General features: G+C 50.4%; 1 protein-coding gene across 4 annotated transcripts in view; it reads right to left on the bottom strand.

The window, feature by feature from the left end:
• Positions 1-1,072: 1,072 nt before the first annotated feature.
• cadps2 (Ca++-dependent secretion activator 2) overlaps positions 1,073-26,130 on the bottom strand; it is a 49,157-nt gene continuing 24,099 nt past the window's right edge. Inside the window, exons 14-28 of one of the 4 annotated variants that reach the window (XM_061842726.1) lie at positions 24,665-24,766; positions 23,809-23,872; positions 22,857-22,980; positions 22,507-22,607; positions 20,739-20,895; positions 18,165-18,306; positions 14,526-14,681; positions 14,318-14,465; positions 13,997-14,011; positions 12,215-12,289; positions 11,236-11,319; positions 11,101-11,133; positions 6,682-6,789; positions 3,039-3,143; positions 1,073-2,602 (exon numbers count right to left, since the gene is read on the bottom strand). In XM_061842726.1, coding sequence (XP_061698710.1) covers positions 2,432-2,602; positions 3,039-3,143; positions 6,682-6,789; positions 11,101-11,133; positions 11,236-11,319; positions 12,215-12,289; positions 13,997-14,011; positions 14,318-14,465; positions 14,526-14,681; positions 18,165-18,306; positions 20,739-20,895; positions 22,507-22,607; positions 22,857-22,980; positions 23,809-23,872; positions 24,665-24,766 — 1,585 coding nt within the window. In that variant the 3' untranslated portion in view covers positions 1,073-2,431. The remainder of the gene's footprint in view (positions 2,603-3,038; positions 3,144-6,681; positions 6,790-11,100; positions 11,134-11,235; positions 11,320-12,214; positions 12,290-13,996; positions 14,012-14,317; positions 14,466-14,525; positions 14,682-18,164; positions 18,307-20,738; positions 20,896-22,506; positions 22,608-22,856; positions 22,981-23,808; positions 23,873-24,664; positions 24,767-26,130) is intronic. The other 3 variants (XM_061842723.1, XM_061842725.1, XM_061842724.1) reach the window with 3 other exon arrangements.

Genomic DNA, 26,130 nt, shown 5'->3' on the forward strand with positions numbered 1-26,130 from the left:
CGTTCGGATCGTTACGCGCGTCCCAACTTAGCACGAGCCGGACCGGCGGTGGCCGCGTCTCATCGGAGGAGGAGGAGGAGGAGGAAGAAGAGGAAGAGGAGGAAGAAGAGGAAGAAGAGGAGGAGGAGGAGGAGGAGGCCCAGGCGTCGCGCGACGGGACGCGCGCTCGAATGGGCGACTTTGGTGCGCTCCAGACCCCTCGAGCCTCCGCGTGACGTCACCGGCTCACGTTGGGAGCACGTGACTGACGTAGCCGCCGGTCTGCACGGGGGGGGGGGGGGGGCTCGCTGCCACTTATTTGGGGGTTTGGTTCCAGAGAAACGAAAACAAGGCCAAGTCGTGCCCCACCGGAATTGGCAACCGCCATCAAATAAAAAGCACATTTCTCGACGAATCCGCCAGCCGCGCCTGTTGGCCCCAAATTGGGACTTGAAGCGCGAACGGGACTCCGAATTTCCTCTTTTCTTACTCGCAAAACTGCAGCCATTCTTTTGATGCAAAATAAATAAATCAACACATAAATGCTTCCCCAAGAACAATTGTTCGTATTCTTTCAGAAAAAATTTCGTTCTCAGAATATTCTTCACTATTTTGGGCCTACAAAATCTTAGAAATGATTTGAAAAACGAAATAGTCATTTGTTGTAAATATATCGTGAACAGATGTGTTCTGAACGCGCTCTCTATCTCTCTCTCTCTCTCTATAAATATATACATATCCAGCAATGATCTTGTTAGGAATAGTTGGTGGATGTTTTTGTTCTTGCGGGAATATTTGGCAGATATTTCAAAGCAGACTTGAATTTTAAGAGACGATCTACTTGCTTTTCATACAGTATTTTCTTGGACAATTTGACAAAAATCTGTCGACTTTTTCGACAGCAACTTTTTTTTTTTTTTTAAATATTAACTGTATTCCATTTTCAATGCGTTGCGGAATTGTGATTGTTTAAAATCAACTGCCAACCATTTTGTTTCTTGTTTAGTTTTTTTTTTTTGGGGTGTGTGTGTGTGTGTGTGTGTGAGTGAATATCACGTGTCATAAGCAAACCAAGCTGCTTGCAAAACATTTTATTGGACAACACGAGACACCCACAGTATCTTCCGTTGATTTTTTTTTTTTAAATTTTTATTATCGTCCTGACAAACTCGGAGAAAAAAAAAATTCAACCATACAAAAACAACAAACAGCATAAATGTCATGTTTGATCTAAAACGCCTTATGATATTTGTGACTTTTCATAATCAATAATTAGGTTGATTTGACACAAAACAAATATTGGTAAAACGTACGTCATGTTTTACTCCAAAACAAATGAACAAAATACAAGTCGAAGATTTTGAATCATTTTCCCATGTCGTCAATTCAACGGACTTTTTTTTTTCTTTGTCACGTGATTGTCTCCCGCGATCTTTGAATTTTTCATTTGTCAAATCTGAGCCAAACAATCCAAGAAGGTGTCAATGAAAAAAACGAAAACCTTTCCCCAATCCGTTGACTTGGTCGTCCACACGGGGGCGCCGTCCGGCGGTTCCACACAAATCATAACCGAGCCGCTTCTCCCCGCTGCTGTTTTGGTTAGCAATGGAGCTCAAGCGGCTCAATTTCCTTGGCAAGTGCAAATTTCAAGGGAGGTGTCAATTTGCTCCGTTTACTCGCTGCTGTTTTGCTTAGCGACAGACGGTCTCCAAGTGCCCTCAACCCAATTGGAGTGAGCAGGTTCGAGCGAGGCCTTCAGGCGTCGCCGCTGTTTCGGTTGGCAAAAGACGTCCGGCGGCCGCGTGTGGACTAACGCAATTAGCCATTGGAAAGATCTCGACACATTTATTGGAGGCCAAGCGTGTCGATGGCAAACTTGGCGGCTAATTTGAGCGGGGCTTGAGCAACTTGAGGAAATACAGGAAACTTTTTTTTAATTTTCAACTTTTGCACAGTTTGGAGGACCCACCACCTGACGCGAGCGACCCCTGGTCAAATGTCGACCCTTTTGTGGAAAAAAAAAAAAAAAAAGCAAAAAAAGATTTTGCCCACAGTTGATGTGACAGTCCAAATGAATTCATCAGTTTTTTTTGGAGGGAGAAAAGAGGAGTGAGATCCTGTGGTTGCACAAGTGTGCACACCTTGGTGAGTCCAGAATGAACATTCAAATTCTCTTTGAAACTGGAGTCAGCACGCAAGCTGGCGGCGTTTCCAGCGGCCCCGACGCGCTGCAAAATAGCTTTCGACGTTCTAACAGGCTTTTCTTTTCTTGACAGTGATGGAGGACAAAAAAGAAGAAAAAAAAAAAACCTGGTCTCGGCTTCACCTTCCATTTTCACACGACAAAAAGCTGGCACTGGACTCGACTTTTTGTATGCCCCGCTACGCCAGCTTAGCTTGCGGCCTTTGATTTCTTTGCCAATTTGAGGTTCGGAGGTGACGCCGTTCCGGTTCAGTCGTCGTCCCGGTCGCTGTCCCGCATGCTGACGCCGTCCAGGCCGTCGCCCGCCTCGACGGCCAGCGTGGCCTCCTCCACCGTCAGGCGCTTGTAGACGGTCTCGTAGTTTTTGCCGTTGAGCGTGGCGTCCGGGACGCCCTGAAGACGGAAGTCGCGGTAGCTTTTCTGCGGGCGAGAGGAGGCGGACCGTGAGCTAGGAAGTCTTTGGCGTCGGGATGATCAATCACAGAAAAGGGGGAAAAAAAGGCACCAAGTGAGATGATATTTGAAAGACGTCGCAACCAATGCAGAATAGCACTTAGTTGCCAGCAGGACAGGAAAAGTACGAGCGATTCTAGTAGCTCTTATTTCCAAGAGCCCGTAAAGGTTTCTCACGACATTCCAGCTTTCACAAGGAAATTGCCGAGTATGCGCGACGGAATTGCGGAGACATCACACGGAATTCTTTTTCTTCGCCACTTCAAGTTTTCCGAGGGCGGCTACAACGTCGCCCTCGGAAAGAGAGTCCTAAGAACTTCAAAGTTCAAATCGGAATATCACTTGCGGGAAAACAAGAACAACAGAATGTCAAGCTAGGATGAAAGCTTCGCTGGGCCGTTACCTTGACGATCTTGATGAGGGTCTTGAGCTGGTACGGGTGCAGCTGAAGGTCCAGTCGGTCCGCCAACCACACGCACGTCGCCTTCATGAACGCGCCGTACCATTGCTGTGCGCACAAAACAAACAACACAACAGCCAAACGATGTCAACATTTCTTTCGAGTGCGCTTTCGGGAGCCTCAAACCGAGAATAGAACAAAGTCGACCGGAAGGATGGAGACGAACACGAAGGCAAGAACAAAGCTGCACCTGACGGGCGCAGGCCCGATCCTGACGTCGTCGTCCCGGTACCGACGTCCACAACGTCACGAGGATAGACCGGCGAGGTCGGCCTCTCCGACTCCTACGTTACCGTGCAAGATACTCAGCACGAGTGTCACGAACGAGAACACTCTGAGGTGGCGAGAGAAGGACCGAGTCCGAGTCGAGAGAGGCCGCCCGATCGAGTCTCGTCGAGAATTGAACTTCCGACCGAGTCGGAAGCAACCACAAATGACCTTTGAAGGAAAGTCAAATCGTCACCAGACCGCGTCCTGTACAACGTCTTTCTCTTCTGTGTCTACGAGCAGCAAATCAACGCAAATGCAAAGCCTTTCCTTCTTCGGCCGTGGCGGCAAAACCATCCGGCGGATTGGCGAGTGGCACGCTTTTCTTCTCCCTCCCGTGCAAATCAAACGCACCTTTTCTGGCCCGACGAGCGCATTGACGCAGCGCCGGTGCGCCGCCGCTCTCCGTTCGGCGTGCGGCAGATTGCCGTGACACCGCGCTGACCCCGAATATTCCGACGCGCCGCCCGCACTTGTAATTAATTTCGACTGCGGCGGAAGGAAAACAGCCCGGAGGTCACTTGACGCGTCGCACAAAACCTCAAACATTCGGGGGGGTCGCCAGTACTTGATTCAGTCTATTGTGTGTGTGTGTGGGGGGGGGGGGGCGGGATTCGCCCCTGACTTCAACTGAATGTTTAATTATTTGAATAAACTCATCAAGCCATTAGCGAGAGTCAAAGATAAGCGCGGAATGTTAACGACGTGACTCCAAATTCTTCAAACTTAACTCTGCAACCCTCTGCTCGGCATCGCCATGGCAACGGCGTCCGTTGTTGTTGAAGTTGCTCGCGAGGAGCTGCCGTCGGCCCCGACTCACATTCACGCTCTCACGCGCAAAGTGAGCCGGTGCTGTCAAAGCACGCAGACGCCGTCGGGCTTGACATTCTCTTTTGTGACATTTTCATACGGGACAGTGCTCCGTCTTTTTATCAAAAAGGTGCAAGAAAAAAAAAAAAAAATGGGGACTTTTCACTCCAATTCATTTGATGAGGTGAGGGAAAGGGAAAGACTATCGTCGTAATTCATTTTGGACATTCAATTTTTGGAAATTGATTCATGCGTACGATCTTCTATTTATTTGCTGAAATTAAAAAAAAAAAAAAAAAAGGATGTATTTATTTCCCAAAGTAATGCGACGGCATATTCAGTCAATTTTCTCAAAGAATACCAGAGATTTATTTCCGTATGTGTGTCCTCAAACAATAACGGGACAAGACGTCGGTGAGCCAGTTCGGGGTGTTGTGACCTCCGTGAGGATAAGCGGCTCCGATAATGGGTGGATAACACATTTATTTCCTCAAATGTAAAATGTGAGGATGTTTTTCTCTCTTTGAATAAGGTGACAATTTTGCTCCAATCAAAGTGCGCTCGGAAAACGAGCCAGCACGTGTGTTGAAATTGTATCATTACGTTGACGCCGGCAGGGGGGCGCCTGACACCCCCCCCCTCCCCTCCCCTTGGTTTTTTTCTGACAGGAACACGACCCCCCCAGCCAGCCATCTGCTTTCACTGTCATCCTCTAATTTGCTCAATTAAGGAGCGCCCCCGCACTCCATTTACACGACGTGCGTGCGCGCCGTCATCTTCATCACGCTGATCATCTTCATCGCGCCGCAAATGACGACGACGGCGCAAAAGAGTCGCCGGACGCGCCGTCGCCGCACCGGGTTAGCAGATTGGTATTCACACTTTGTCTGGGAAAAAAAAAAAAAAGAGATATTGAAATACGATTCAAATGCTACATTCCTACGTCGCCTCAAATGGACAAATGTCTGAACAAAAAAAAAAAAAAAAAAATGAATAGACCAAATTTAAAGGAGGCAAAGCGGGAAAAAAAAGAGGGACACAAGAAGAAGAAAGTGGAAGGTAAGAGGGGGGGGGGGGGAGAAGAAATATGAAAAAAGTGGAAATGAAGACAAAAGACAAGCTGGGACTGAAGCGGAAGTCGTCCTAAAACAACAACAACAAAAAGGCTTTGCGTTTGGGACTTCCTGGTGCCGGCGGGTCTCGATCGCCGTCTTCCTCAAAGGCTTCAGCGGCGAGCGCGGACGGGTCGAGAGCACCGTCCTGCCCCCCCCCCCCCCCCCCGAAGCGTGCCCGGACGGCGGTGGGCCTCGTTAGGCCGACGCCCACACAAATAGCCACAATAACGCGTGGCCGGCCGCTTTGTGCTACTAATGCGCGGCGAGATCCGAGGCGTCATGCCCGTCCTATCGACCGGCGAGGCGTGTTTGACAACTCCTCGCAAAAATATTTTTGGCACGCCGCCGCGCGCCCAGATAAACACGAACAGCGTGAGACCGAGCTGTTTCGATAGCATATTTGCGAGCGGGCCATAAAAAGCGCACCCGCTGAGCGCTACTTTAGCTTCGAGGAGGCAAATTAGGCCGCGCACGCGTCATCTCGCTCGCACCTCAAGAGGGAGCCGAGACAAACAAAAGGACAGGAAGTCAAGCGGGCGGACGTCCGGGCAGAAAGCAGAAATCAAGGAGGAAGGCGAGTGCAGCGGAGGACGTCCACAGGGAGCCGAGCGCAAGCGGGAGTGACGAGCCGCAACGGAGACCAGGTTGAAAGGTCAAGAAGCGACCAGAAGCCGCGACAAGGTGAAGCTGACGTGCAGAGCCGCCCGTCTACGTGCGTCAAAGCTCGAATGAAGGTCCTCGCTTTGTCCACCGAGACCTGTCATCCAGAAGCCTTCTACAGTTCTACGTTTAGGCTGCAAGGTCAGTCAGTCCCTCAACGCCGGCGTCAACGAGGCCGTGTGGGGACGTCGTCCCAACTCGGTGCTTTTTCCGCCGCCGCCGCGTCCGCGGAGGGCTCATTTTTCAGAGGCCGTCCAGAATGGGCCGGTTGTCGTCCTCCGAGTGAGGCCCCTTCGCCGCTGACCCCGGAGCCCAAAAAGCCTCCCGTTGGCCCGGGATCAGCGGATCCAGAAAGTCCTTTGAGGAGGAGGGTCGAGGCCTCACCTAATCAAAGCGCTCCTTTCACTGAGGCTCGGCTGACAAGTTGCCGGTCAACACAAACACCGCATTCAGGCAGTCGGCGCTGGAAATGGACCGCCGAAGCAGACTTTGGGGTCAAAGGTTAAACGTCTTCAACCAAGAAAAACAATCCGGCCGCCTTCGTCCGACCTTCACGGCAGTCGACGGCGGATGGTGAAGGAGAACAATGCAGAGTACGAGTAAATTCACATTTGTACACTTGCCGAGCGTCAAAGTCCACAAAGGACAGCGCGACGGCACACTTCAAATCCGATCGCATCAAGTCATCACTTTTGTTACCGCGACAACTGGGGAAAAAAAAAGCGGCGACTCACGTCAAAGACTTTGTCGACGACGAGCTCGTCGGCGACGCGCTCGCGGAGGACGTCTTGGTTGCGACGCACGAACGCCACGTAGGTGTCGGCCAGGTCCGCGCTGGATTTCTGCGGGGCGCACACAAGCGGATCGGCGCCGATCATCATCATCATCATCATACGATCAAAAGTCAGTCAAAAAAAGGACGTCGTCAAACGAGCGGACTCGTTCTCTTCAAAAGGCCCGAAGCCGGCGGATGGCGCCCATCTCATCGAGTGCCTTAGTTTTGGTTCTGGGTCATTAAGGCCCGCCGAAGACCTGATGCTTTCGTGTGCGTGTGTGCGTTGCATGCTGGCGTCTCGCACACACGCACACGTCATATCCTCATTCACACTCTTGTTGTCAGGGGAGATTACAGGTCTAATGCTTTTTCTAATCGCTTTGACACTTTTCACAGTCTGCGTCGCCCTCGGGGGGCTTTGTGGGGTTTGAACAAGCCAAGGTGAAGAGGTGGCGGGGGGGTGGGGGGGGGGGTCATCACCGGTACATCGGCGCAGAGCTTCACGTCAGCTCTTGGACGAGAAAGCCGACAAGATTAACACGCCGAGCGTTTAACTTCACACGGACAAAAGAGTCAAAAGGCAGATTGAAGGATTGAACGCGGATTTGGGTTTTTTTTTGTTTTTTTGTTTTTGTTTTGTCAAGGACGGCAAGAGCAAAGTTATCTCGCTGCTTCTTTGGATCTGTGACACGCACACAAACACGGTAACAGGGAGTGACACGCCGCGAGCAGCCATTCAGGCGTTTGTAATTCAGACGGACCGGCGGGCGGGATAAAGAGGTTAAAGCGGGGTCACACGACCGCGGGGGCATCTGCCGTACGGACGTCCACGCCGAAAGAGAAGAAAAGTTGGACGAGCGACGGACACGCCTGTCACAAACGGGAATCAAATCCAGCCGTCGAGCCGACGTCCGCCGCTGCTCTTTGACTTGGAAGAACACAACTTTTCTTTTCCGTCATCAAAAGCGTCTTCTCTCATGACAACACCCATCAACGTCAAGAACCAAGGCCACCGCTCGGCAGAGCCGCTTTCGCTTCTCCGGACTCGGGTCGCTGCTTTAGCAAAGGAACCCCCGCTTCCCTCTTGCCGGCAACTCGCTCCGAGTCTTTGGGAGGTCGGGGTCCAATCGATCATTTCGATTGGGGTCGGCCACCATCGCGGGCGCGGACTAGTGCGGCCTTGCGACGTTCGCGGCTCGGTGCCGTTCAAGAGCGCAATCCTCAAGGAAAACCTGGAGACGCAGGACAAAAGATTTTGTGCCGACTTCCTGATGATCCACGCTTGGATACCCAGAGAAGAAATCTGCTTGCTGCTTCGTCTCGGTGGCCACCAAAGTGGCTCGCAGGACTCAATTTGCGGTCCGTCGCTTTCCAAGCGACTCCGGGACCGAGATCCGCTTTCTGGTTTTCCTTTGATGCCTTGTTTTTCCCCAGTTAAGAACCTGGAAAACGATCATCACCACGGAAGGCAAAGGAAACGTCGAGACGTGAGGGACTCCCAGCCCAGGAAATGCGTTTGGGAGAAAACAAGAATCATCGCCCCGAAACAAATACGTCATCATTTAAAAACGCAACCAAATTTTGAGGTGAGCTTGACCACAAGCGAGTGTCCTCAACACCGCCGGCAGTGTTGTACGAAAACCCCATTTCAAGGTTCATTTCGCCGTTCCTAAAAAAACTAACTTCCCTCACTTTATCCCAAATTTGAACCGGTTCTGAACTTTGGCCCACCGAGCGCCGAGACGGAGAGGAACACGCCGCTCTCGCTGGAGCAAAGACGCGTGCCGAGCGAAGAGAAATCCTCTTCAGTCGTCAGTCAAGACCTCGACCCTTCGCAGCAATGTCGACTTTGAAGACGATTTAGCAGCGTGAAGAAGCCAAAATCAGGAAATGAGCCGCTGTGTACATTAGCGCTTGAACACGACGCATCGCTAATCCCGTTCCGCTGCCGTGTCATCTTCTCGTCGGACGTTGGACCGGCCCGTCTCCGGGACTCTAATGCTCTGTCGAGCGGAAAAAACGTTCAGCCGACGAGGAGAAGAAACCTTCCGAGGATGCCGGTGAACCAGAAAACGGGTTAGCCTGGCTCGCTCGGGCTGTTCGGATCACAAAATATCCGTAGCGGCGGACAGAAACCGGCGCGGCGCCGCCGTAAAGTGGGACCGCCTCATCCTCGGCAAAAGGTTCCGTCCGATCATCCGCGGACGACGACGGTGTGCTAAGGCCAACTTCGTTCTTTGGAGATGTTCATGAGAATCGCGCCGCGTCACGGTACGGCAGACGTGTGGCAACATTGGAGCAAAAAATAAGAGCAACAGCACAACTCGTTGCTAAAGTCCTCCGATAGCATGAAAGCATTGAAGAGAATTATTTTGAAACTCAGCAAACGATCTGTTATTTGTTTCTACCTCGGCCCGTCCCCCCATGAAACAAAATCAAGGTCAGGGGCCGCCGCAGCGAGCTGGAAAACGACGACGTCGGCGTCGCGTAATCCATTTTCGTCACGTTATAGTCGACTGCAAAAAAATCTTCAATATGTTCAACTCGCAGTGCACACTGAACACAAGCCAACTGGAGGTTACTTCTAGTCAGAGGACGAGCGCAATGAAACGCGTCCAAGGAGAACGTCCGTCAGAATCTCCAGTCGAGTGTTACAAATGCGACTTGACGTCGTTAAGACGTCAACGTTAGTCGCACACTCGTCGCCGGCGTCATCCGAGACGTCCCGGTCCCCCCCCCCGAGGCCGAGCGTCAACGTGCCCCCCGCCCCTCGCCGACGAGGTGACAAAGACGCGGGCGGGTGCGGTTACGGCCTTCGTGGACGCGCGCGCTCGCGACAAAACGTCGAGGCAGGTGGAAAATGTGCTCGCGTCACAACTCGAGACTAGCAAAAGACCATTGTGTAAAAAAAAAAAAAAAAAAAGAAATGAAAAAGTAGAAGTATTGAGTCAAGTCATTCACTGACTTGCGGAGAGTTTGGGTCTTTCGGTGCGTTTCGTGCTCCTATTGTGGCAGAACAACATCATCAGCCACATTATATACACACACACACACACAGTCATATTTGTCAAGAGACGGACGGGCCCAAATGCCGTCAAAGCTCCTCCGGACGGGCTACGATCGGTCAGGACAGTCGACAGCTTTGCGCTCTTGCCTCTCTCCTTAACCGCCGTCTGGAGGCTCTTTGAAATCCGGGCGCGGCGGCCGTCGGCGCTCTCCCGCGGTTCTTCCCGGCAGCTGAGCCGCCTCGGGTTGCCGGCGCACAAAAGAACGGGTCTCGGGTGAGGACGGGGTGCAGGTTACATTGTAATTTGACAGGAAGTCCGCACGGCAACCCGAGAACGGGGGCCGGGGGGGATTAAGGACGGCCACGCCGCCTCCTTCGGATAACGTCGGCCGCTTAATCGCACGCTACTGGCCCCCCGGGCGTGCACGCCGTGGAACAACCGGATGGAGCAGATGTCGTGCCACGAGTATCATCGGGTGGAGACTACGTGAATCCGGCGTGACTTTCTACCCACCCCAAATGTTATTCTGAAAAGCACGCGAGACCTTTTGGAATTTCTTGCATTTCTGCATGAATTGGAAATTCAATGTCGTCGTCGTCGTCGCGAGAAGAAACAAACCAGGTGATTTACGACCCGGTTCTCGCTTTTCCTCTTTTGATCGGTGGCCGTCCAGGCCCTGAGGCGGAAAAGCACGCCCACAGCACGATCGCGCCTTCCGCCTTGTTTCTTCAGGTTCTGATGTCGTTGCGTTGCGCTGCGCCCGCCCCCCCCCGCCACACACACACACACTTTGTTCTCATCTGCGCACGGAATATTTCGCCGGTCGTGCTGCGGAACAGCCGAGCGCTCTCCGGCAAACTCGGAAAGGGGTTTTCCGTTCCTTCTTTGTGGCCGCCCGTCCCGCGAAGGCCGTCCTCGTTTGATTTGTCTACACGCAGGCGGCCGTTTCTGACCACCTCGGCTTCTTCTTTACAAGTGGCAAAAGTTTTTCCGTTTGTGTAAGTGCGGACCGCTGGAGGCCAAGGTCAAGATTTCTTGACTTTTCCCGGTTTAGACTGACCCCCACTTCGCTGATATCCTGCGGCATGACCTCATGACCTCTTTTTAAGGCGAGAGTTGGAAAGAGGAATGCTCCAAAAATAATTTCCATTTTTTTTTTTTTTTTTTTTTTTAGATTGCTCTTTCATTTGATTTGGTTTATTCACATTTTGAGCCAGCTGCATAAATTGTGACTATTTCTATTTATCTCCATCGCTGACTATTTGAATGCATCTACGTATAATTTGATCGTTCAACAATTAAAGCTGCAGGCAGGAATCGAGGCAAAGAATGACTCTGAATTTAAAAAAAGAAAATAAAAAGGGACTTACGGGAACTTCCACATATTTGGCAGCCGCTTTCACCTTCACGGGACAAAGAAGAAGAAAAGCAAGCCAGATGAGAGGACGATTTTCAATTTACAGCCTTGAAGAAAACAAAATCAAAGCAGGGGTGGGCGCGTTGACCGTGAAGGAGAGGACGGACGACAAGAAAGTTCCTTCGTCGTATCTCGACAGCTTGGACAGGACCGTGTCTAACACTGTACACAACTACACGCACGCACGCACGCGCACACACACACACACACACACACACACACACACACACACACACACACAATAAATTCATTTAGAATATCTGACATCTTCCATGTTAAGCGCATCAACGTTACAGACATTCAATTCAAACACGTTTCCGGATTTTCAAATCTTTTCACCAACCCTTCAAAACCAATCGTTGACATATTTAGCATTCATTTATGATACTTGTATATTTTCCAATGTCTGAAAGTGCACCCCCCACACCCAATAAAAAAAAAAAAAAAAAAAAAAAAAAAAAAAAAAGCACACACACACACACATATTGCACGACTGGAACTAACTTGCCACTTTGTATAGAAATGAATCTACAATTATTCATTTTTTTGTGCTCAAATGTGCACCCCCCCCCACCATTGAATAATTTCTCCCTTTTTCTTGAAGTGCTTTACGACACTTGAAGATAATTTGCAACCGTGTTCCATGTGTCAAATAAATAGCGCACACAATTTGGAATGATTCTTTAAATTTGTATTCATTTCTTGTAATGAGTATTTACGCGTTTGTTTGGGTTTTTTTTTTTTTTGTCCCCCCCCAAAAGGTGCGTATAACTCTAGTTTATTGTATGATCTCGACCGCATGCACAAATAGTTGTTGCATCATTGGAAGGAAGTTGCCACTTTAAATGTACAAATTTTTTGTATTCCTTTCCCATTATAATTTTCCTTTTTAAACATTTAGAAAAACTGCTATTTTTATGAAGAGTCATATGAAAAGATTATTATTTGACTGTAGATACACAGTCTGCTATTTTTTTTACTTTGTCACCACAACAACAACGGGGAAAAGAACAAAGTCAAACAAAAAGGAAATCGCTTTTTAGAAATAAATATCGGTCCGAGGTCACCTTCGACACCAGCGTGGAAACGGCGTCCCTCAGGGCGTCGTCGATCAGCACGTCCACTCTGGAGTGGTAATGTCGCTGCAGGGAAAGCGGCGGAAAATCTCCGTGACAAACGGGCTCGGACGCTGGCGGCCATCTTGTCGTGGCGGGAAAGAATACAATCTTGCTGTTGTTGTTGTTGTTTTGCTCAAACGATTTCAGCGTTTCAATTTGCGACAGAGGATAAAAGAAGGTCAGCTGCGAAGCTTGCTCGGCAACCAAAAATGTAATCAACGATGCTGCCAACTGGGCCGAGTTTGCGGCAAACGGCAGACGCCGCCTAAGGACCTACGCGATTAGCCGATTAGTGCAAACGTGTCCCCGTCCTAAAAAAACCGCAAAACAGGAAAGCGCGTGAAAGGGAACGCGGCCGACCGGGTGAGGAAACGCATTCGCGCGGCTCACGCCACACGTGCAAGATCATTTGGGTTCAGAAATGCCCGCACGGCGTTTCGCGTCACATCGTACTCGACGCATTTCGCCATTGGGCGACACGTCAACAAGCTTTGGGCGCCCGCCGTGCCATCTGATGGCGATGCGGTTGGAAATCCACGGATGAATGACTTTTCTTATCTTGGCATTTCTTTTTTACAACCGAAAAAAAAAAAAAAAACAACAACAAATCCTTCAAATAGCTGGATTACACCCTAACCCTGTTTTGGGCAACATTTTGTTTACAATCTCCAAATAGGCCAGGTGCCAAAGGGCGAGTGTGTCGGGGTCCGCCGTAGTTCCATACAGCGAAAGAGATTTTTCGTGGACATTATATGCAATTATGGAAGTCTATCGGGGGAGCGGGGAAGGAGCGAATGACTCCCCACGGCCGGCCGAGGAGAGCCCGACACGTGTGAAGGCAGCTGACGGAGTCGCCAACGTGGGCGTGTCAGCCGCCCGCCGTCGTTGCGGAATGCCAAGGCCACGTTTTTGTGCGCCGCGCACAATTAGCGCAACCTTGCCTCGCCATCCAGCCGCCGCCGCCGCCGCCGGGGACCAAAGGCGCGCCACGCATTGGTTTCACCCCCCCTCTAAAGAAAAACATTCATGCCACTTTTTCCCTGGCAGAGTGGGGGGCAAATGGCGCCACAATGGCCTGTCAGATGACCCCATAAAGAGATCTCAAATTCAAAAATGTCAATCGACAAACTGACGAATTGCAGGTCTGACCCCCCCCCCCCCCAAAAAAAAAAAAAAAAAAAAAAAAAAAAAAGAGACATGTCCTCACCCATTGGGGGCCTCTTACCAAATGCCACCTTGGGTCATTGTAGGACACCAAATATTAGGTAAGGGACAGGAAATACTTCATTTAGCCACAACTCCAGAAACATTTTCATTTTGATTCTTGAAAAATAAGAAACTATTGTTGTTGTAGTTTCATTTTAAAAACTAAGCTTATGTTGCACTTTCCTAAATATATAGCGGCTGTACTTTCCTTCAAAGAAGAAAATATTTATAGTGCACGTTCCTAAAAATATGCTGTTGTTCTAAAATTCCAAAAAGAAAAACCATTCCAAAAAAATGAGACAAAGTACTACTGATGTTGGATTTTGACGTTGCGAGAAAGAAAAGAAACTTTCCAATGATTACCCCCCCCCACTCTTGCGATTGGCTGAAATGGTCTGACGCTTCAGGGTGACAGCGCCACCTGCTGCATTGCTATGTGCACATGCAGCGGGGGAATATATTTGCACGGTGATCAACGCAACAAACAACAACAAGCAGGATTTGCGGAACAAAAAGAAAACTTACCCATTGTTCGTCCGTCTGGGAGTCCGACGACGTCGGCGGAGACACAAACACGAGGAAACAATTAAATGCGTTCGACATCACATATTATGGTCTCATTTTTAACTTTCCTATACGATATAGTACACGTCAATGTGAAAATATAAATCAAATATATGCGCTTGGTGAAAGTTGCAAAAGAGATGGGGGGGGGGGAGGGGGAGTCGCCGACCCTCAGCCGCCGGTGACTTTTGAAATTGCGGTCGCGTCGTCGCTCAACGTCCTACGCGACGGCGCGACCGGCATCGCGGAAAACCCGGCCCAAAAGAAAGAAATCTCCGGTACCTCCCGGCCGCCGTCCGGCACGCAGAGTCGGGAGCAGCGGCGCTTGGCGTCGGCCAGGACGTTCAACATGGTGCACGCGCACGGCGCCACGCGGAAGTCCGTCGACTTGTCGGCTTTCTGCATTTTGCCGTCGAAGGCGCATTTGGTCCTGCGGGGCGAGCAAACGTGGAGGCGGCGCTTTCGGGACGGGGGCGGGCGGCCGTTTCACCTCTTGACGCAGGCCTCCGTCATGTCGCCGGCCATCAGCTTGAGTCTCCGCTCCAGGTGGTCGGCGAACTCGGCCTCGGGCCAGTCCAGGTCCGACGCGAACGTCTGGAGCGCGTTCAGCTTCCAGAAGAGGTCCTCCGACGCCGCCGAGCCGTTTCTGGTGCGGACCGAAGCGTCGCAAAATGATTCGGTATTCAACTTGCAGTCAGATGAAAATGATGTGTCCATATATTATATAAAATCTAATTCATATAATTAGGTACAATCAAATGCAACACACTGCGCACGTACAACTTTAATGATGAGTAGTAGTACTTACATATAGATATATCCTATTGGTGAACAGTACTTTTAATTGAACTTGACATTTTAGAATGAGGCTGAAGAATTTTTAAAAAACTTTTTCTATATACATTAATGTGCCCCCATCGCTGGGTTTTTGCCCCCGCAGTAAGTGAAAGCCACGATATCGAAAAAGACAATTCAAATACAACCTTTGGCGGGTTTTTTTTTTGGTATATGCCACGCCACGCCACACCACTTGAATTTCTGACTTTCAAGATGCAATTAAATGAACAAAAACACATTTAAATATACATTTTGAGAGAGCAGGACCGACGGCTCACAAAAATACTGAAGAATTAGCCATACCTTGGGGGATTACTGCAATTCTTTGCTTTTCTGATAACTTCAAGTTCTTTCATACTTACAAGTTAATATTATTTGATTTGTTGTTTATGATTATTACATGTGTATCTCAATTACATAAACTATCACTTTCATATATTCACTGCAAATTAGATTCTTAATTTTAGACTTGCAAAATGAAATACGGATTTTTTTTTTTGCACGATGATCAAATAATAAAAGACGTGCCAAAGCGTGAGCGTGCGGCATATTTTCTTTTGGTGGCCGGCGTAGCGCGAGTGGAAACTGTGCGTGTTGTTGACGCGTAACATACGTGCGGCGACGGCAACGGCGAACGAGCGCTGCGTCCATTTTGCCGGGGTTCGCGATGCCTTCGAGGACAGACGGACGTCTCGCCGCCTCCGCAATTTGCAGGTGACAAAACGACGGGCAAGTGTACAGCAGTTGGCTAGGATGACAGCCACGAGGGGAGGAGGATAATGAGGAGGGGGAAGGAGTGGTGCTTTTTTGGGGAGGGGGGAGTTTCAAATAAAATAAACGCCCCTCATTTTTCTCACTTGGCCCAACAAGTGGCGGGGGCGGCGAGGAGGAGGCTTTAGGCTAGCCCCCCCTCATGCCTAATTAGCGGGGGCTCTCCTCTGAAGGGAGGGAGGGGGTGGGGGGGGGGGGGGCATCCCACTCACCCGTCTGTGCTCGCTAATGAAGTGCCAGCTTGCCCCCCCCCCACCAAGCGCGGAGTGTGGTCCTACTGTTTTTTTTTTTTTTTTTTTTTTCCCCACACCCCCGACAGACCCCCCGAGCGACACAACGACACCAAGATGGCCGCCAACGGACGCGCTGTTGAAGGGAAGCGAGTTGCTTAGCCGTGCGGTAACCACGGTAACCGGATTGCGTCGCATCCCCGAGCGCGAGTCGGAAGCCCCTCCGAGAATAAAGCGTGCATCGCTCGCTGGCATCTTTAATTACCACCGCAAACTTTGACTGGATCGGTCGTTTGAGTGACGCAGAGACTGGAGAAGGACGCGGTCAGTACCGGGTTGAGCATGTGGGAGACAGTCAGACCGGAGCTTTGGGCTCGGATAGGGTCAAGAACGCGGTTCCGCGCCGTCCATCAAGTGCGGCGCTCGGAACGAGCGGACCGCTTCAAAACGCGGTTGGGGACGCGGGCCGAGATCGAGGTCAACACGGGGCTTTTGGAGCGAATGCAAAGTACTGAGAGGGTTCAGGATGTTGTCGCGGGTCAGTACCAATCCGGAAGGCGGGAAAGGGCTGTGGACGTGTTCAGGGACAGGGTCAAGTGCAGCATTTCAGGGCCAGACGGGTTGAAGCGACGCTTCAGGTTGTAGAGAGGCCTAATACCCGAGCGAGCTTGACTTCGCCGACGGACAAGATGCTGGTCAATGGCAGGATTCAGGGCAGGGCGTGGCCATTCTCATCAAGCGCACGACGGACAGATTGAAGGTCGGACTTCGGGACACGGATGGCTTCAGTTTGTAGCTAGCCCGGTTTAAGACGGGGATTGAGTCACACGGGTCACGGCTAATTTGGGATGGGGGTCAATCCGATAGCAGACTCGTGAAGATGGACGACCGACCGAGCGTGTCGGGATGCGGACAACAGAGAGTTTGGTTCGAGCGCGAGCTCGCTACGCCAGGACGGGGACCGGGTCTAAAACGCCAAGCCAACGGAGCGGTCGGGGATACGAACAAGGTCCACGGACAGGTCGAAGAGCAGAATTTGGCTCAACGATATACGAAGATGCCAAACGTGGAGAGTTGGTAAACCAAGACCAGTTTTGCCTGTTCTGGTGTCGATTTTTGGAGCAAGCCATCACCAACTTGCAGAAAGTCACAGGTAGCTCCCCCCCCCCCCCCCCTCAGAAACTTCCCATAAAGACGCCAGCGGACCCAAGGACGACGGCAGGGTTTTTCTTCCGCGCCAGAGTCCACCTTCACCGGACCACCTCTCGCAAACACGTAGCCCACTTCAATCGCACTTCCTACCTTGGTACTTTGAATAGTCGACTAGATCGAGTGCGACTCTGAAAAAGAATCCAACATTGACGCGTTGACTCTTTCAGCTCCCAAAACTTCTTTTCATCTGCTTTGCGGTGTAAAGAAAAGCGTGAAATAAAGCTTAAACTCGAGGGTGCGGCTAAGGGCCATTAGCCATTGTGAAAAGCACAAACCCGTCGGCCTCGCCGCGCGCTGCCACGTTTATCTCAAAATGTCCTTCAAATCGGTTTGAAGCTCGAAAGTTTACTCCCCCCCCCCCCCCCCCCGCGAGGATTTCAAATACTTTGCTCTTCCTCACTCTCGGGGGGGCGGGGAACTCACTCGCCGCCTTTTAGCACTTTATCGACGGCAACACGTCACAAAAAACATCAAACGGACGACGGCCGAGGAAAAACTGATGGCCGGCTGGACGGAGTCCAGGTGGGTCGAGGCTCTCAATGGCGACGCGTGGAACAAAAACAACGCAGCCAACTGAGCCGAAAAGCACAAACGGTTTGAACCCACGCCGGGCTCAGAAAGCGGACCGAGCGGAGAGCCAAACACCCAACCAAAGCTCAAAACCTGACGTCGTCCCACAGTCCCCATCGCAGCACTAAGCCTGGAACAAAAACGTCCAAGCGGGCACAGAAGAAATCCAGAGGACCGAGAATTGACCCGGCACAGCATTGAAGCTAGAAGAGAAGCACGCAAAGCGGCACGTGAAGAACGACGCCGAACCGGGCCGGGGATCCAACGCCAACGACGAGCCTTACAAACACAAAGGTGAGCGTACGAAACCCAGCTCGGAAGCAAAGTGTCAATTTTGTATTTTTTTACAATTCTTCAACAAGGGTTTTATTCAAATGCGCTGAATATGATATTCTGAACCGCCGTGCCATGTCAACAAGATGAGAAATGGACGAGACGAGTTTCCAAGTCACTTTTTGCCGCCCGACCGCGAGACGTACAATGGCGGAAACGCGGCTCGGGCGCCTTACTTGACGGGCCGCCACGTCTCCTCCTGGAATCCGCGGTGGACGGACTGCGCGATGGACGACTCCATCAGGTCGACGTAGCGCACCGCCAGGGGGACGAAAACCTCCTGCAGGTGCTTGTGGAAGGGCCCGTTGCGAAGATGCGCTGCCGAACGCACCGAAAACAAAAACACAAACAGCCCGTTTTGGGAACACATTTAAGGAGGCGGAGGAGACGAATACGGCATCTGACGTCGCTCGCTTTTCATTGGCAAAAATCCGCTTTTGGACACAATTGAGGCAATCCCAGACCATTTGAAAAAGGAATCCAATACAACACATTGCAATTAGCATTTGACGCCGATCGGCTTTAAGGTCGCCTTTGCTCCCGGGGGGGTGCTGTACACGTATTGTGGATTTGAATACAAAAGCGAGTTGTTGTGTTTTTTTTTTACTTTGACTACGGATCGCAAGCGGCGTTATGTAGCCTAGCAAGCTAGCGCTACGGCTAGCGGACGTGCGTCAAGACGCCAAAAGTTGTCCTAAATCAGCAAAATTAATTTGCCGCCGACCGACCGGCGTTCTCGCTATTTTGTATTTGGGCTTGGCGAGCGTTTAAAAAGGAGCGAACGTGGGCGGGGGCGGGCGCGCCGTCCTCGATGACTTAACGGCGACAGTAACGGCCGCCGCGCCAGACTCGTTCCCGTCTCGGCGGGCTTCATTAATTGCAAATTGGGATCCAAATTAACATTCCCCTTTTGGGCCCCCGGAGAGCCAAAGACCGCCGCATCCCCGTCCCCCCTCCCCCGCCGGCGACGACTAACAAGTGAGCATTTTCAAAGAAAAACTCCACGACAAACAACTTCGAAACGGACCAAAAAAAAAAATGAGACAATTCGACCTAAATAAAACAATTCAAAGCTACACGGCGTACAGAAAAACAACAGTGGAAAGAAGATTTGGTTTGGAAAAAGAAAAAAAAAAAAAAAAAAAGGAAGTCGTGGGTGGGGCTGCACCTTCGGCATCAAACGATCACAATTATTTCCATCAATCGCGATTATTCTTTTTGTTTGGAGTTGATTTTTCATTTGGACAATCTGTTTTCCCTGCAAAGGGAATTTTTAAAGAAGTCACTTATATACTTTGATGCTATTGTCAAATGGAAAAAATGTAAGAAATAAGGAACATAAAAAAAGTACCAAATGTTTTTGTACTTTTTCTACAGTACAAGTAGAAAATGGAAGAAATGACTTGCCTTGAAAAAGGGAAGCACAAAATGGAAGAAATGGATTGTATATTTAAAAGAATGTAAAAAATAAAACAAAAATGTAAATGGAATGAAAGTGAAGACAGAAAGCAGCAACTTCTACGAAACGAAGAGACACCCCACTCCTCTATTCCGACAAGTGAACAAGTGCCGACAAGCGTTTCGGGCAAAAGTCGTCGTCTCGAGATGGACGCGCTTCGGAAGGCTGGCCAAGCGGCGTCGCCTCGCCCGGAATTAGCGGCCACAACGGTTCACGCAAAAAAAAAAAAAAAAAAAAAAAATCTCAACACGCCGTCGCCAAGTGCGACGACATCTTTTGTTTCCACGAGCGCCCTTGGGAAAATGGGCGGCTTCCCTCTCGCGCGCACAAAGCTCGCCGGCAACAATGGCCGCCGCCATCTTCTGGCGCTGGGACCTTGAACGGGGACGAGGGGGGCGAGACGGACTCGTTACCTCCACCGGGGAGGAACGCCGTTGACGTTTTGCAAGAAAAAAAGAGGGAAGCTGTCGGGAAAAACACAAGAACGCACACAAACCGTCAAAAGCGAAAAAAAAAAAAAAAAAAAACAAACCGAAAGTGCATTTTCAAAAATGTTGCAATACACACACACACACACACACAAAAAACTGCAGCTGTTCAAATTGAACGCCAAACAAAGTAAGGGAGGGGAAATTTCATCCAGGACACAAAAAGGGAGGGAAATCATTTTACTTAGGAAAAATGGAACAAAAAACATTGATGGCAAAGTTTGCACGATGACAAAAATAAACAAGTGGGGAAGGGGGGAAATTAGTTTCAAATTACAAAAAAAAAAAAAAAATACTCTGACATGGAGTTCCCAAAATGTGTCAAAGTATGAAATGCACAAATGTAAGAAATATGTTTTGAAGTAAGACAGTGAGAAAAATGTGAAAAGTAACTTGGAGGGAAGAAAATGAATTTTAAAAACAATGAAAAAATATACATATAGCACAAAATGTGTAAGAAGTAACTTAAACAAAAGATTTTAAACAAAAAGAAAAAATAATAATAAAAAAGTAGCACGGCTTCCAAACAAATTTGTTGCTTGAACTGGTTTGTATCCAAAAAGACGCAGACGACACGTTTTCTTGACTTTGGTCGGCGCCCGCTCGAAAGCAAACAGCCCGAAACATCAAATGATTCGCCGGCCATCTCCCACAATGCAACGCCACGGCCGTTATTGCGGGCGAAAATACAACCAGGCAGAAAGTGGCGAGTCCGCTATACCGACCGACGCCGGGGAATGGCTCCCGTTGCGATTCCGCAGACACGAGGCGCACAAACGCGCAAAGGAAACGAGCGGGCTCACCGTCCGCGCTGAGGAAGCCGTTGAGGAGTTGGAAGAGCGGGAAGCTGCTCCACGAGTCCGCCGGCTGCACCTGCAGGGCCGAGTCCATGTCCACGCGGTACAGGGACAGGAAGCTCTCGGCGTGCTCGCGCATCAACTCGGGCCACGGCCAAAACGCCTGCAAACGCAAACACGACGGCAAAAATCAAATTGGCCCGAGGGGGGGTTGGGGCGACCGAAGGCCATTTGGGGAAACTTCACATCGGGGTACTGACCGACTTTTCGGACCCTATTCAACAAATGAAACTTCAACTTCCAATTCTGCTCCTTTTCATAACGTCGCGGTATGATTCGGGGCGCGGCTCCTCCTCGCGATGGTTTCGCTCGGGACGCGTCCACCCGGCGTCAAAATAGTCAACTTCCGCACTTGCGCTTTTGTCACGTCCATCGGTGGAACGCATTTTGGACGTCATCCTTTTTCAGTGCATTTTTTCTCGTCGGGGAAAAAAAGAGAGACTCGCTAATCTAACACTTGCCGCCTGGCTCGCGAGCATCTGGCGGGTCTGAAGAGCATCTGAGCTGCGTGCCGCGGTTCAAAGGTCAGCCCGCCAGCTTTTGACGTCTAAAGGACTCGCGAGAGAAAAGTGCAACCGGCTTTGAAAGGCGGCGAGGACGAAGAGGCAGCGCCGCGGAACGGAGAATGAAAAGCGTCGGCGGCTCTTTGCGGCGTGGCCTCGCGGAGCGCCGCAGTTTCGCCCGGAGGGGGGGGGGGGGGAGACAAAAAAAAAAAAAAAAAAAAACGGCGTTAACCGCGTGGCCCGCCGCACTTTAGCGCTCCTTCAAAACTGAAGCGGGCAGAAAATCACAACAAATATGACAGAATGCAGCACAAAAATGGGAATCGAAGGCTTCAGAACACAGGAAGTGAAATCATAAAGTGGGGTGGGGGTCTGAAACGCAAATATCAATCCGTACACAGCATGCAAGTATCAAGGAAAAAAAGACAAGAAACCTACCTTTTGTCCCTTGCGGGCGGGGGCACACACATAACAGAAAATCAACAAGAAGTTTGACATTTGCCTCCACTTTGATTGACAGCACTCGTGCACATTTGAGGGCCCCCCCCCCCCCCAATTCAAAATATTTGGAGTAATTACTGCAGATGCTTTGCTTCCCATTCTGTCACCAAATCTTGGCTTAGCTAAAATGTTCACTTCCTACGTGTCACTTTTTGCGTCTTGCCACTCTCGTCAACTGCTTTAACTCCCCCCCCACCCGCGCGCAATGGCAGCCCCCACCAAATGGACTCAACGAGGCCACGTTCTTTGGGATCGGCTCATTTCAGTCCTCGGAGCGCCGTGAATTTGGAACAAAACATCAGTTTGTCGAGACGGAACGACGGAAACGTCCCCGAGATCAGACGAGGACAAGAAAAGCCGCAAGTGTGAAGGTTAGCTTGACCCGGGCGCGGCGGCGTCAATATTTCAGGTCAATCGGTGGCCGGTTGCCAGGGTAACCACATTCCGAGAAAAGCCGACGCCGCAGACACGACATCTGCTATTGATTCGCGTTACGGGCGCGCACGCTACGTGCCGCGTGGGCGTCCTTCGCCGTACGACACCGACGGGGGAAAAAAGAAACTGGCACGAAAAGATCAAATGCGGGAAAAGTCTCTTTGGAGTTCATTGCGGAGGGGGCCGATCGAGCCATGCGCAGGTCCCAAATTTAAAAAAAAAAAAAAAAAGGTCAAAAAGAATCCTGATGGGAAAAATGAAATCCGCTGACCCACCTCTGCGTGATGTTCTTCGTTCTGCTGGAGGACTTCAATGACGAGCTCGGCCAGCCGCACGACGTCCGCCAGCCTCTCGTCGGCGTCCACTTCGGGCTCCGCTGGAAAGAGCAACGAGTCTTTGACGGCGTCCGCAAACGACGCGACCCCAAAGACTCTGACTCAACCTCTCGTTCCATCCTGATTTATTGCCCTTGCCACACACCCACAACGCGGATGGGCAACGTTCTGCTCGGATGGCGGCACACGCGGCTAGCGTACGCCTTCGCGGAGGCCGGTCGCCGCAATTTCCCGATTCGTTCTGCCGCCGTTACCACGGTGAGCAAAATATTAGGGAAGCGCATCCTCACCCTTCAAGTTGGCGTACTCGATTAGCTGGCTGTAGTTGATGCCCGCTGCTTTTTCCAGACACTTCTGCACCACATTCTTCATCTCCTCCGTCGGAACCGGCGAGGTTACGTCCTTCATCAGAACCTGCGGGACGCATGGACAACCTGGAGAAGAAGAACGCCCGGGGGGGGGAAATCACGCGCACGAGTATGCCGAGATCGCACACAAGCCAGATTCATACGCAATCACGTGGAGAACCTCGTGAGAAAGGACAGGAAGAACCCAAAGACGACCGAGTGAAATAATGAGGGACCCCCACAGAGAAACACACACAAAACATAAGAACGTCCTCAAAATGAAACGACTTCACAGTAAAAAAGAAAAACACGCGTGAAGAACCTCAAAAAGACCCCGGAAAAAGCAGCGCCAAGGACGTGAAGGAAGCACTTGCAAGGAAGCACGTCAAGAACCAAGAAAAACAAAACAAAAAAACAAAAAAAAAACTGAGCAACAACCACACCATGAAAAATTAAGAAAAGAAAAGAAGAAACACAACCATAAGCACGCAAACAACCAGCGCGTACGCTTCAAAAAAAGAAATGAAATAAGCACATGAATATCATCGAGAAGGGAAGCGAAGTGGACGGCAGGAGCAAAGAGTCGCCATTATCCAATCTCATGATGACTGAATGTGTGAAAATTTATTTTAAAACCCAAAAAGTCCTCCCAAAAAAAAAAAAAAAAAAAATCCAAAGTTCCGGAAGATGCAGAGATTATTCACCAGCGAACTTTTTTTTTTTTTTTCTTCCCCCCTGATAGAAGAGGGGGAAAAAAAAAAAGGAAAAGAAACAAAACGGAAGTTGTCATCTCGTTGAATGTGCGAGCCCAAAACCGACGGGACGGGCCACATTCAAGAAACGCACAAAGAACCTCGGAGAGGGTGCGTCGGATGTCGTCGGGCGGGGGTTTTACCCTCTCCTGCAGGGACAGCGTGGCCTTCAGGGCGCCATCTGGTCGTCCAAAAGGAAAGCGGTACCTGCACGCAGCAGAAATGGACGGACACAAACACTTTTGCAAGAATGCCAGCCAGCCGATCCGGGACAGATGGCGGCGGCGCCGCCGCCGCCTTTGCTCTAATTACGCACAGAAAGGACCACGAGACGCTTTTTCTCTTTTCTCACCTTCCTCATCCACAAGTGGACAAACAACTCGAGTGTGACGATGACCTTGGAGGTTCAAGCACCCCCCCCCCCCCCCCCGCACCCGCCCCACCACACCCCATTCACTGATCATCGCCACACTTGATTTAAAAGAAAAAAAAAAAATGCATCCGTCCATTGAGGAGCATTTTAGCACGTTTATTTGGAAAGTCCTCTCTTTCATCTCGTAGTCCAATTTTGCCGCCGATGCAGTAAACCCCCGCTATATCACTGCTCGTGCATCGCGGTGCCACAATTTCACTTTTTTTTTTTTTTTTTTAATTTCTTTTTGAAGTTGTTGTAAAATCCATATTATTATTTTGTTTTTTGACTTTCAGTCAAGGCAATTAATATCACTCAGTACTTTCTCCAGGAAGACACAAGCACTTCATTTTTTGTTTTTTTTAATCCACTGCTCTTGCACTCTCAATATATGTATTCTCTTCAAATGTGTGTATTATATTGAAAGAGTGTGTTTGAAGACTGGGGGGGGGGGGGGTGTCGTCCATCTCCAAGCCCCCCTACTCCCAGAAGTTTGGTACCAAATCTTTTTGGGTGATACTTTGGTAAGTGAAGTACTTGCCGTGGTACTTTGGTACTTTTTGTGTGTGCGCGCGGATGTCCGGTACCGGAAGTGCGTGATGTGGTTCTCCAGCAGGAGCACGAGTCGACTCCTGACGAACTGGAACTGTTCCTTCTCCTCCAGCGTCACCGTCCCCATCCCGTCGGGCCTGCGCGCCGCCACCAAAACCACCAAAATCAGTCCCGACTCCCGTCATGCGTGCGGTTTCCCTTTTTTGCCAGCACAAATGTGGCAACTCCTTTTCTTGTTTGGTAATTGCGGACGGACAACGGCAATGACCAACTACTGGCAGAGCTTCACTATTATACATAATATGACGAGACACGGCACCCAGGGTCCTCTTGAATCAAAATAATGCAAAACCCCATAGACGTGCTCACAGAAATAAGAACATTTTGTACAATTGCTACTTTACCGCAAATGCAAACGCAGCGTACAGCAAATACTTTCTAGTCGGTCCTCGGGGAACGCCCACTATTTCTGCAGTTTAGTCGGGGACCGACAGGACATCTCGGAAGAAGCCCCTCTTTTGAGCCAGCGCGAGACTATTTGGATCGCCAACACCTTTGAGTCAGGAAAGCCTCCGCGTACGACAAGGCAGCAACGTGCATTCGGCATCGTTGTTTTTTTTTTTTTTTTTTTTTGCTTGAATTCGATCTTCCAATCCAGTTTGTCGGCTCTCGAAAGGGAGAGACACAAGGCGAGGAAGAAAGGAGGGAGGACGCCAGCCGAGAAAGGCGGCGGCGAGCAGCCTTGACTGGAGTGGCGAGTGAAAGACGAGAATTCACCTCCGGTCAGAAGCAATCGCGCGCGGCGCCGTTAGCCCGATCCGGCGGAGGCGAAGCCGAGAACAAAAAGAAAGCCAAGGAAGACGACGGCTTCTTCCCGGCGCCTTTCAAGTGGACACGGTAAGCGCTTTTCGTGGATTGAAAAACACACTGCCGCTAATTCAAACGCACACTGGAAAAGAACCTGAACGCCGGCCGGAAAGGGCTTCTGCCCAACGCGCCACAAATACTGGCGCTCCCGACCCGGCCGCTCCGCTCCGCTCCGCTCCATTTGGGCTCCTTAGCTTGAGATTCAAATCGGGTTTTGAGACTCGGGTCGAGAGCGCTAAACGTGGCAACTGTTGACACTTTTTCAAGATTTCTTTGCGCACCCATACGAGCGACGCCACTTCAAATTTTGGAGCACTAAAACATCCGAAACAACTTGTTGACGTCCAAAAATAAGGAAACGTACGTGTGGACAAAGACAATTTTGGTTTCTCTCCTTTCTTCTGTTCCGGTTTGACACCCAAAGGACCGTCGCGCCGCTTTGCTGGCTTATTTTGACGACTTTGCGTGGGGCACGCGCTGCGCCCCCCCCCCCCCCTCCCGCCGATGGCCAGGAGCCGAACTGACTCAGGTGGTTTTCCTGACTAGATTTTGACATTTCCCCCCAGCCGGTTGGATTAAAAGTGGGGCGACGACTAACAATGATGGGCAGAATCAACTCATCTGTCAGTTATTT

Source organism: Syngnathoides biaculeatus, chromosome 14 (genome assembly GCF_019802595.1).
Source record: "Syngnathoides biaculeatus isolate LvHL_M chromosome 14, ASM1980259v1, whole genome shotgun sequence".
Taxonomy (NCBI): Eukaryota; Metazoa; Chordata; class Actinopteri; order Syngnathiformes; family Syngnathidae; genus Syngnathoides; species Syngnathoides biaculeatus.